At 43.2% G+C, this 12,845-nt stretch overlaps 1 protein-coding gene across 3 annotated transcripts in view; it reads left to right on the top strand.

Moving 5' to 3' along the window:
* TXNDC5 (thioredoxin domain containing 5) overlaps nt 1-12,845 on the top strand; it is a 38,919-nt gene that overhangs the window by 13,870 nt on the left and 12,204 nt on the right. For all 3 annotated transcript variants that reach the window (XM_080655276.1, XM_080655277.1, XM_080655278.1), the window contains exon 4: nt 9,979-10,075. In XM_080655276.1, the coding sequence (XP_080511402.1) occupies nt 9,979-10,075 (97 nt within the window). The remainder of the gene's footprint in view (nt 1-9,978; nt 10,076-12,845) is intronic.

The raw sequence follows: 12,845 nt of genomic DNA on the forward strand, positions 1-12,845 counted from the left end.
GAAGAATGCCGGAATGTGGCATTGAATAAGTTGACCAGAGGCTTGTCTAACTTAAGTAACATGGGAAACCACAAACCTCACAGAGAGTAATTTGCATCTCCCATCTTGGCAAGAGAGCTGGATGAGCCAGGTGCGACTTTCATGTAGATTTTAGCTTCAGATTGTTTCCTTTTGTGAAAATGTTCTCTGATGGGAGGAAGCTAATTTTAAAGAGGAGTAAATAGTTTCAAAAAAACATTTAAAATAAACTTTTCACACAAAAAAACCCAGTCTTCTATGTTGACGTTATTTAAGAAACCCGCAGCCAGTATCAGGATGGCAAAGAGGCTCATCTGTGGGCCAGAGAGCGTCCCGTTCATGGGGGACAGCCATGTGCAGGCTGGGAGGGCCTTGCGTGGGGCCAGGGCCAGGTTCAGTGTAGATGTCCTGAGAAGCAGTGTCTTGTCTCAGTGTGGGATGGCACGGTGCATGGAATCCACCCATCACTACCCTAGAACCACAGTTAACCCACTGGCCGTATCTTAGTACCTCAGAGCAATAGGGGTCTCAGCCAATTGCTAGAAACAATGACTGTGCCTTACTGTAGAAAAGGTCATATATTCAGACTTTATATTGCAATCTGAAAACCTTTTCAATTTGAACTTTGCTGTTTATTATAAACAAAAACTTTTTAAAAAGTTGTTATCTATATTTATATCTATGTAACTAGATATATACACTTTTATATTTAGACAGGATAAATTTAGATTTTTTTCCCCCCGAGTGTATGGCAATATTAAAGAAACTCAAAGAGAAGAAAACCTACCATTTTTTACTGTCTACCCCAATTTTTACATTTCTGTGTTTACATCTGTATTAAACAGTTATAGACATATGAACACAGTTCATTTCATGAATGATCTTCTTATAGTGTGATACTGTCTTTATACTGATCACATATTATGACAATGGATATTTAGTTATTTATAATTTTCTGTTATCAGAAATGCTGTAAAGAACCTGTTTATAAAGGACATTTTTTTCTACCTCTCAGGGATGTGTTTAGAATATATTCCCAGACATAAAATAGCAAGACAAAAAAATAAATAAAAGCAAGACCACTTTTAAGGCTCTTGATCAATATTGGCAGATTACTTTCTTAAGAATCTAGAGTGGGAAAAAAGATGGTGGCTGGCCGGACGGAGAGGGTGTGAGTGAGTGAGAATGTGAAAGGGGAGTGTGTGGATGTGTGTGGTGTGTGTGTGAGTGAGGGACAGTTAGATCCTGCAGGAGTATCAGGGGCTGGCAGACCAGGCTCTCCTGGACGGGAGCCCTTGCCATCGCTGCAGGCACTACCTGGGCTGCTGAGCTCGGGCACGGAGCCCACGCCATGTTGAAGGCGAGAATGGCTTCCTCTAGTACAGGGGTCCTCAAACTTTTTAAACGGGGCCAGTTCACTGTCCCTCAGACAGTTGCAGGGCTGGACCATAGTTTAAAAAAAAAACTATGAACAAATTCCTATGCGTACTGCGGGCCCGGGATGAGTCGGCTGCTAAGCAGGACAGGCAGCGGCACCCGGCGGGCCGGATAAATGTTCTCGGTGGGCCGCATGTGGCCCGCGGGCCGTAGTTTGAGGACGCCTGCTCTAGGAACTCATCGTCACCATTACCCAGAAAGGCCTTGGACACTGCCCGCAACCCTGTAGCCACTCCATCCAAAATCTTGCTGCCCCACCTGCAGACTTGCAGATCTTAGGACATCCACCTCCAAGGGTGCATGGCTCCCGCAGCAGTAAGTGGGACTGACCTACCTTGGCTGCCAACCTCTGGACACCGCAGTCGCACCGAACCAGAGCGCGTGGGGCCCTCTCACTCCCTGCCCTGGCAGGCGGCTCCCCGGTGCCTCTGGGAGCTGCCCCTAGGCATGTGTGCATCCAACCAAGGGCACACGGCCCCTGTAGCAAAAACTCGGACTTACCCTGCGCCGGCTGCCAACCTCTGGACACCACAGTTGTGCTGAATCAGTGCTCATGGGGCCCCCTGACTCCCTGCCCTGGCAGGCGTCTTCCTGGTGCCTCTGGGAGCTGCCTCTGGGCACACAGGCATCCAGCCAAGGGCACGTGTAGCCAAAACTCAAACTTCCCCTTCCACAGCTGCTGACCCACAGATGCCATGGTTGTGCTGCTCAAGCACGCGGGCGCCCCAGCAGCCTGCCTCCTTGGCAGGCAGCTCCCAGGTGACTCTGTGAACCACTGCAAGGCTCGAGCATACCCAAGCAAGAGCACTGGGCTCCTGCAGTAGAAGCTGGATCTTGCACCTCCCCAGCTACCAGCATCTGGTCTCCGTGGTCACACTGTTCCAGCACGCAGGCCCCCTGAGCCCACCGTCCCAGCAGACAGCTCCTGGGTGACTCTGTAAGCTGCTGGTGGGCACGTGCATACCCAACCAAGGGTGCACAGCTCACGAATGGGATGTCCCCTTTCCCAGTGGCCAGCATCTGAACACTGCAATACACCACAATCGCACCGCTCCAGCATGTGGGCCCCACAAGCACACAGACCAGGCAGACAGCTCCTAGGCACCTCTGTGAGCTGCAACTGGGCGTGTGCCTACCCAACCAAGGGCCCACGGCTCCCTCTGCAGGATCCATGACTTCCCCCTCCCGACTGCCTGCTTCTGGACACGTTGGTGAGTTACTGAGGACTCTCCTCCCCGGAAAAGGTCACATAGCTTCAGCCACAAGCACTGAGACTCCCACATCTCCAGCTGCTGGCTCCTGGACCACCCTTGACAATTTGCAGAGGGAAATCACTTGGGCCAGAGTCCCACTGCCTCAACTGCAGGCTGCGGGACAGTTGCTCCTCACGGTCATGGGCTCCAGGACCTCATAGTGAATTGAAGAGTGACAGTACCCCAGCAAGAGTCATACAACACTGGCCAAAGTCACAGTACCTGAGCCTCAGGCCCCGAGACAACTTCCCAGGCCATGGACTCCAGGAAATCACAGTGAACACATACCAGTGAAACCTCAAACAACCCTTTCCAGAAGAGCAAGAACCATGATCACATCCATAACAGCTTGCACAACAAAACCAGGGGTGAGTCACATTTCCAGACAATCCATGGCGACACTTCATCCATGAATGAGAAATCAACATTCAAAGCCCAGATACATCAGAAGAACCCAAATAGCACAAGTAGGGGGCTCCACTAGATCACCAAGCCCAGGGAATATGTGAGACTGCACCACTGGGTCCCAAAAATCACCAACTACATAGAACCACCCCCAAAAGAATCTGGATAGCAAAGCAGTTGGATCTAAGACATAGAAACAATTAAAACAATACAGCAAAAAATGGAAAGACAAAAAAACAATCCCCAAAGGAAAGAAAAAGAGGAATCACCAGAAAAAGAATTAAATGAAATGGAGGCAAGTAACTGGACAGAGAAAGAATTCAGAGTAATGGTTATAAGGGTGCTTAAATGTCTGGAAGACAAGTACACACAACTCCATGAGAACTATAAGGAGCTGAATGAGAATATCACCAACATGAAAAGGAATCAAGAGGAGATGAAAAATGACATAGCTGCAATAAAGAATACAATGGAAGGCTTCAACAGTAGAGTAGTAGAAGCTGAGGACCGCATCAGTGAGTTAGAAGACAAGGTAGAAAAAAAAACACACAAACACAGCAGCAACTGGAAAGAAAACGTAAAAAGCAGGAGGAGAACCTAAAAGAGCTTTGGGACAACACAAAACAAAACAACATCTGCATAATAGGGGTGCCAGAAGGAGAGGAAGCGGAGCAAGGAATAGAAAACCAGTTTAAAGAAATAATAACAGAAAACTTCCCTGATGTTGGGAAGAAAAAAGCCACACAAGTCCAGGAAGCACATAGAGTCCCAAATAAGATGAACCCAAAAAGACCTACACCAAGACACATCATAATTAAATTGGCAAACATCAACGACAAAGTAAGAATCTTAAAAGGATGCCAGAAAGAGACAGAAAGTTACCTACAAGGGATCTCCCATTAGACTATCAAATGATTTATCAACAGAAACTCATCAGGCCAGAAGGGAATGGAATGAAATATACAAAGTGATGCAAAGCAAGGGAATGAATCCAAGAATACTATACCCAGCAAGGCTCTCATTCAAAATTGAAGGTGAAATCAGGAGCTTCACAGACAAAAAGAGACTAAGGTAGTTTATCACTACCAAGCCAGCAATGCAAGAAATGCTGAAGGGACTGCTATAAATAGAAGAAACAGAAAGGGAAGAAGGAACACAGGCATAAAGAATAAAAATGGCGACTAACAAGTATCTATCAATAATAACCTTAAAGGTAAATGTATTAAATGCTCCAATCAAAAGACAGGATAGCTCAATGGATAAGAAAACATGACCCGTATATTTGCTGTTTACAAAAGATCCACCTCAGAACAAAGAACTCACACAGACTGATAGTGAAGGGATGGAAAGTAATTTTTCAGGCAAATGGAAATGAAAAAAAAGCTGGAGTAGCAATATTTATATCTGACAAAATAGACCTCAAAGTGAAGGCCAGAACTAGAGATAAAGAGGCCACTTCATAATACTAAAGGGAGCAATTAAACAAGAGGGTACAACTCTGGTGAACGTATATGCACCCAATACAGGAGCACCCAAATACATAAAAAAAACTTCTGGAAGATATCAAGGGAGAGATTGACAGCAATACAATCATAGTAGGGGACTTTAATACCCCATTGACACCACTGGATAAATCCTCTAACCAAAAAATCAGCAAGGAAACAGCAATCCTAAATGACTCACTAGAGCAGATGGACTTAATCGACATCTACAGAACATTTCACTCCAAAGCTACAGAATATACATTCTTCTCAAGTGCACACAGGACATTTTCAAAGATAGACCACATATTAGGACACAGACAAAGTCTCTTCAAATTCAAGAAGATAGAAATCATACCACACATCTTCTCAGATCACAATGGCATAAAATTAGAAATCAACTACAATAAAAACAATGAAAAAAATCAAACACTTGGAGGCTAAATAGCATGCTATTAAACAATGATTGGCTTATCAAAGAGATCAAAGAAGAAATAAAAAGATTCTGGAAACATGACAATGAAAACACAAGAATCCAAAATCTGTGGGACACAGTGAAAGCAGTCCTGAGAGGGAAGGTCTACCTCAAAAAGCAAGAAAAAAATGGTAATAAATTATCTAACCCTGCAACTTAAAGAATTAGAAAGAGAGCAACAAGAAATGCCCAGAGTAAAGAAGGAAGGAAATAATAAAGATCAGAGCGGAGATAAACGACATAGAGGGAAAAAAATGCAATACAAAAAAATCAATGAAACCAAGAGCTGGTTCATTGAAAGGATAAATAAGATTGATGAACCTCTAACCCGGCTCACCAAGAAACAAAGGGAGAGGACCCAAATAAACAAAATCAGAAATGAAAGAGGTTAAGTAACAACCGACCCCACAGACAAAGGATTGTAAAAAAATATTACTAACAACTCTACTCCAACAAACTGAACAACCTTGATCAAATGGACATATTCCTAGAAAAATACAAGCTTCTAAAATTCAAACAGGAAGAATAAAAAAACCTGAATAGGCCAATAACTATGGATGAAATTGAAACAGTGTTCAAAAAACTCCCAGCATACAAAAGTCCAAGCCAGATGGCTTCACTTGGGAGTTTTACCAAACATTCAAAGAACTAAAATATATCCTTCTCGGGCCATTCCAAAAAATTTAAGAGGAAGGCACACTTCCAAGTTCTTTCTATGAAGCCAGCATTACCCTAATCCCAAAACCAGATAAAGACACTACAAAGAAAGAGAATTACAGGCCAATATCCCTGATGAACATAGATGCTAAAATCCTCAACAAAATTCTAGCACATCGGATCCCACATTACATTAGAAAGATCATACACCATGACTAAGTGGGATTTATTCCAGGGATACTAGGCTGGTACAATATCCCCAAATCAATGAACGTGATACATCACATAAACAAATTGAAAGACAAAAATCACATAATCATATCCATTGATGCAGAAAAGGAATTTGACAAAGTCCAACACCCTTTTCTGATAAAAACGCTCAGCAAAGTGGAAATAGAAGAATCATACCTCAACATAATAAAAGCTCTATATGACAAACCTACAGCCAACATCATACTCAATGGGCAAAAACTAAACCCATTTCCCCTAAGAACAGGAACAAGACTAGGATGCCCACTTTCACCACTCCATTTTGACATAGTACTAGAAGTACTAGCCATAGTGATCAGACAAGAAGAAGAAATAAAAGGCATCCAAATTGGAAAAGAAGTAAAACTGTGCTTATTCGCAGATGACATGATATTATACATAGAAAACCCCAAAGACTCCATCAAAAAACTACTAGACCTAATAAATGAATTTGGCAATGTAGCAGGATACAAAATTAACACCCAGAAATCTATGGCCTTTTTATACACCAATAATGAACTCACAGAAAGAGGAACTAAAAAAATCCTATTTAACACTGCAACAAAAAAATTAAGATACCTAAGAATAAATTTAACCAAGGAGGTAAAGGATCTGTACTCAGAAAATTACAGGACGCTGAAAAAGTGATAGAGGAAGACATAAACAAATGGAAAATATACCGTGTTCATGGATTGGTAGAATCAACATCAATAAAATGTCCATACTACCCAAAGCAATCTGTACATTCAATGCAATCCCAATGAAAATACCAATAGCATATTTCAAAGACCTAGAACAAACTCTCCAAAAATTAATCTGGAATTAAAAAAAAGACCCCGAAAAGCTGCAGCAGTCTTGAGAAAGAAGAACAATGTAGGGGGGATCACAATACCAGATATCAAGCTATATGACAATGCCACTGTTCTCAAAACTGCCTGGTACTGGCACAAGAACAGACCTATAGACCAATGGAACAGAACAGAGAACCCAGAAATCGACCCAAACCACTATGCTCAATATTTGACAAAGGAGGCAAGAGCATACAATGGAGTCAAGACAGTCTGTTCAATAAATGGTGTTGAGAAAATTGGACAGATACATGCAAAAAAAATGAAACTAGACGACCAACTTACACCATACACAAAAATAAACTCAAAATGGATAAAGGACTTAAACGTAAGACGAGAAACCATAAAAATCTTAGAAGAACCCATAGGCAGCAAAATAGCAGACATATATTGTAGCAATATCTTTACTAATACAGCATCTAGGGCAATGGAAACTAAGGAGAAAATAAATAAATGGAACTACATCAAAATAAAAATCTTCTGATCAGCAAAAGAAACCATCAACAAAACAAGAAAGCCCACTGCATGGAAGAACATATTTGCCAATGGTATATACGATAAGGGTTTAATCGCCAACATTTATAGAGAACTCATACAACTTAACAAAAGGAAGATAAACAATGCAATCAAATAATGGGCAACGGACCTAAATAGACACTTTTCGAAAGAGGACATACAGAAGGTCAAGAGACATATGAAAACATGTTCAATTATCCGAGAGATGCAAATCAAAACGAAAACGAGGTACCATCTCACACCTGTCAGAATGGCTATCATCAACAATCAACAAAGGACAAGTGCTAGCGAGGATGTGGAGAAAAAGGAACCCTCGTGCACTGCTGGTGGGAATGCAGACTGGTGCAGCCACTGTGGAGAACAGTATGGAGTTTCCTCAGAAATCTAAAAATGGAATTTCCATTTGACCCAGTAATCTCACTTTTAGGAATATATCCTAAGAAAACAGAAACACCAATCAGAAAGGATATATGCACCCATATGTTCATAGCAGCACAATTCACCATAGCTAAGATTTGGAAACCTAAGTTCCCATCAGCAGATGAGTGGATTAGAACAGCAGTTGCCAACTTTTTGGACCTCAAGGACCACCAGTGGTCCATAGACCACTGGTTGGTAACCGCTGGTTTAGAAAACTGCAGTGCATCTACACAATGGAATACTATGCTGCTGTAAAAAAGAAGGAATTCTTCCCATTTACAACAGCATGGATGGAGGTGGAGTGCATTATGCTAAGCTAAATAAGCCAGTCAGAGAAAGATAAACATCACATTATCTCACTCATTTGTTGAATATAATGAACATCCTAAACTGATGAATAAAAATAGATGCTGAGACAAAGAAACATCGAACAGACTGTCAAACTTCAGCATGAAGGCATGGGAGGGTGCGGGGAGGGGGGGCGCGGGCGGTAAGAGATCAACCAAATGACTTATATGCATGCATATAAGCATAATGAATGGACACAGACACTAGGGGGGTGAGGGCATGTGCTGGGGGTTGGGGGAGGTCAATAGGAGAAAAAGGAGACATGCACTTTACTATTTGTAATACTTTAAATAATAATAAAAAAAGAATAAATAAATAAATTTGAAAAAAAAGAATCTAGAGTGGACCCATTTCTGTGACCTACTGTGGTGGTCTCCTGTCTTAGGACTGCGCTGGTGACTGCCACAGAGCACAGGAAGGGGTAGTGTCCCCTAGTGCCATAAATAGCATTTTAATACTGAAAGCCCTTTGAACATCTTACAGCAGCATACCGAGTGTTTTGTTTTGCCTGTTGGACTCACTGACTGTTCACTGGGCCATCATTCTCTTGGGCTCTTCTCTGTGGGTACTTAGCACTTGGAAGTTTTGACAAACCAGCAGCAGAAAGGAAAACTTCATGAGGCTTATGATTACAGCTCTGGACACCTTTGAGCTATCAGCACTTTTAAAGCTTTCAGTGACTTAACTTGGGTATTCTTTTTAATAGGAATATGAACTGCCATATAACAATTGAGTAATACCCCGGTGTCTACAGCAAAATGGTATTTCAGTCATCTTTTCTTCATCGCAGCTATACTGGCCTCAAAAATGGACAAATTTAAAATGGTGTAGTAAGTACTAGGGTAACTGCATAGCTGTATACCTTGGTGTCTGCTCAGGTACTGGTAGAAGTGTCTTTTTTTAAAAACATTTCGATTCATTTTAGAGAGAAACATCAATTTATTGTTCCACTTCCTTATGTATTCATTGATTGATTCTTGTATGTGCCTTGACCAGGGATTGAACCCGCTAACTTGGCATATCAGGACTATGCTCCAACCAACTGAGCTACCCGGCCAGGGCAGAAGCATCTTTCTTAGAAACCGACTTCTTGACGGGAGAAAATTTAACTTTGGGTGGTTGGCATACATGCAATACACAGATCTTATAGAAACCCACGCCTGAAATTTGTATGATCATATTAACCAATGTCACCCCAATAAATTTAATTGAAAAAGTGGGGAAAAGCCACTTCTTGTACCTTTGTTGTGTTTCTGTCCCAAACTTAGTCATTTGAGTTAAAAGTACAGCTCATGTTTGCCCTTGGTTTTCTCTTTGTTGCTTTGATTCATATCAATTTACCTTATCATCATCTACTTTTCTCTTTTACCGGTCCTTCAGAGTTTTATCTTCTTCACAGTTTTTGTTGCTTTTGTTATTTTTTTACTGTTTGTGTGAATCAATGTCCATTCTTTCCTTGTGGTTTTTCATTCTTAGTTTTGTCCATTTTGTTCTCTTTGTGCCTATAGGTACCCTTTCCTTCAGGTCAGAAATGTCATTTGTATTCTGTGTGGAATCTTACATCCCATTTCAAAGAACAGAGCAGAGTCCTTCAGGCTGTCTGCTCTGTTTGGTTGGGTTTGGGAGAGCAAAGGACAGGTTGGGGGAGGTTTGGCTGTCACCTGCTTCCCGAGGGCTTCTGACTGAAGATCTGATAGTCGAGTCCTGCGCTGGCCTCCCTCCACACAGCAGCATCTCATACAGGCTCAGGGTGGCCAGGTGAGGAAGGAGATCTGCAGCAGGCTCTGGACAGACACAGGTCACCTCTTCGATGGCTTTCACTAAGTCTTCACAGACAACTCAGTGATTATATTTTTGTTTCTTTCTATTAGACACCAGAGCCAGAACCAGAACCGCCCAGGGCCCCTGAGCTCAAGCAGGGGCTATATGAGCTCTCAGCAAGCAACTTTGAGCTGCACGTCGCACAAGGTATGGCGGGCGGATCTTGTGGGCGTTCACAGTGGGATGCACACCTCCCAGAAACACTGACCATTTGTTACCCCTTCATTTGCTGGGCTTGTCCTTGCCCCCTGAGGCCTCATAGAAAGCAGCATCTGGGACACTAACCAGTGAACTGCCACGCATCCAAAACAGAAACCATCTCCATTTCTTCCGTATGTGCTGGAATAGTTACGAATTTAAGTTACCATAATTTTCTTTACAAACCCAGAGATGTCACTAACAAGTGTGATTTTAAAATAGGGCGACCAGAGTTGATATGCGAGGTTTGCGGCTGTAGACGTGCGTGGCATGTGGGGAAGGTGCGCCACATGCGTCTACAGACGCTTATGGTGTACAAAGGGCTAAGGATTTCTCTCTTCGGGGACCATTAACACCATTGTTTAATGCTCTTCCCCTTGGAAATTCCTCCGTTGTTCTCTGTCCTTAAACCAGAGTTTTAATGCTAAGCTAAAGCTTTAGGTGAGGGAATTTGGAGCTCACAGATTATGAGTAACACAATTCCTACACTAGCTGGACAGTGCATCCTTGGACAAGAAGTGTGTTTATATTCATGTTAATCATATACTTATTGATCTGAGCCAGAAATAAAACTTTCTCTTATCTGCCCTGACCAGGTGGCTCAGTTAGTTGGAGCATTGCCCCCTGCACTGGAAGGTTGGGTTCGATCCCTGGTCAGGGCACATACCTAGGTTATAGGTTTGATCCCCAATCGGTGTGTGTACAGAAGGCAACTGATCGATGTATCTCTCTCACTTTGATGTTTTTCTCTCTCTTCCTCCCTCTCTAAAATCAGTTTTTTTAAAAAAACCCACAACTTTTTAAAAAAATATATATTTTATTGATTTTTTACAGAGAGGAAGGGAGAGGGATAGAGAGTTAGAAACATCGATGAGAGAGAATCATCGATCAGCTGCCTCCTGCACACCTCCTACTGGGGATGGGCCTGCAACTCAGGTACATGCCCTTGACCGGAATCAAACCTGGGACCTTTCAGTCCGCAGGCCGACGCTCTATCCACTGAGCCAAACCATTTAGGGCCCCACAACTTTTTCTTACCTGTTTAAACTAGAATTTAGTTTATTTAGTGGAACTATTATAGCATGTGAGTCAGAGTTCTTCACACTTAAAATCTTTTCTTAGACACGTCTTGTTTTTGAAGGTGGTCTCCTAAATATGGAAATGATCTGTGTACAATTTCTGATGTTAATAATATAAGTCCTCCTTTCTTCATACATTTCAGAAGAGTTGGCTCAGCAGTGAATGACTCGCCAACTCCATTCTCAAATGCTGCCATGGAGAGAAATCCTCCCCTAAGCCTGGGTTGGAAATGTTGTGAAAGGGGCTTAAAATCGCATCTGGCCTTGTGACTTCATGCTGCGGGGAGTCAGCCCCCCACTCAGTGCTAAATAAGCTCCCCCAACCCACTGAAGGTTAGAAGTAACTGGTGCCTTCAGCTGTTTCCCCTTTCCTTGGAGATGGCTATTTGTGCCATCCCTCTGACAGTGCAACTTCGAGGGGTTTCCCTGCAGGGGGTTCCCTTTAACCTGAGACCAGCTTGGGCTCCCTGCAGGATGTGCTCCCCAAGTCACCTCGTTGGAGACCCTTTCCCGCAGCCACCCTAGTCCCTCCCTCTGCAAGCCGTCGCTGAAGGCAGCCTTTGGGGATGCCGCCTGTGCTGCTGGCCTGAGGATCTCCAGCCTCCGGCCTTACACCTTCCCGGGGACACTCCGATGGGTCCCTGGACGTCCTCTCCACTTTACCACACAATGTTAGCACCAAAGCTGTCTGGAGAGATGGGTTCAGTCTGGAAGCTCATTTGCTAATCTTTTGAAGCCAGTTTTTCACCATTTCCTTCAAACGCATCATTACCATAGTGATGAGGCGCTGTTGTGAGCGATGACGTGGCCAGGCCACAGTTTAGCATTCATTGGCTCATTTTCTCTCTGGCCACAGCCTGATTTCAGTTTGATCTCAGCCTGACATCTTTAGGCCCCAGGATAGTCAAGGTAGAACAGCCTAGGAAAAAATCTTCCATGTGTAAATAATGAAGTTTGAGGATCTGTTTTTTTCCTTCCAGTCAGGAGAGTAATATTTAGTTTTCTAAACCTACTTTATTGTGAAATAAAACACAGATACAGGAAACAAACATAAAGCTTAGTGAATTGTTATAAAATGGTCACCCTGTAACCATTGTTCAGTTCAAGACAAGCCTCGCTGTCCCCATCCCAGTCACCGTCCCCTGAGGAGGTGCTGTCCTGACTTTAATGGAAACCATTCCTTGCTTTTCTTTACGGTTTCATCACCCAAGTGTGTGCTCTGAGATGCTATAGTTTAGTTTGGTCTTTTAAAAATATATCTCATTCAATTCTGTTTAATCTATATGTACCACCAGCATCTATTTTTCTTCCAGCATTCAGTTTGCTCACCACATAGGTGGTTTTACCTGCAGAGTCCCCATCATGTGGCCTTCACTGACTGTCTCTCCACAGTGTGGCCTTCACTGACTGTACCCCACAGTGTGGCCTTCACTGACTGTACCCCACAGTGTGGCCTTCACTGACTGTCTCTCCACCGTGTGGCCTTCACTGACTGTCTCTCCACCGTGTGGCCTTCACTGACTGTACCCTACCGTGTGGCCTTCACTGACTGTACCCCACCGCGTGGCCTTCACTGACTGTACCCCACAGTGTGGCCTTCACTGACTGTACCCCACAGTGTGGCCTTCACTGACTGTATC

This window comes from Plecotus auritus (assembly GCF_963455305.1).
Source record: "Plecotus auritus genome assembly, chromosome: 2".
Classification (NCBI taxonomy): Eukaryota; Metazoa; Chordata; class Mammalia; order Chiroptera; family Vespertilionidae; genus Plecotus; species Plecotus auritus.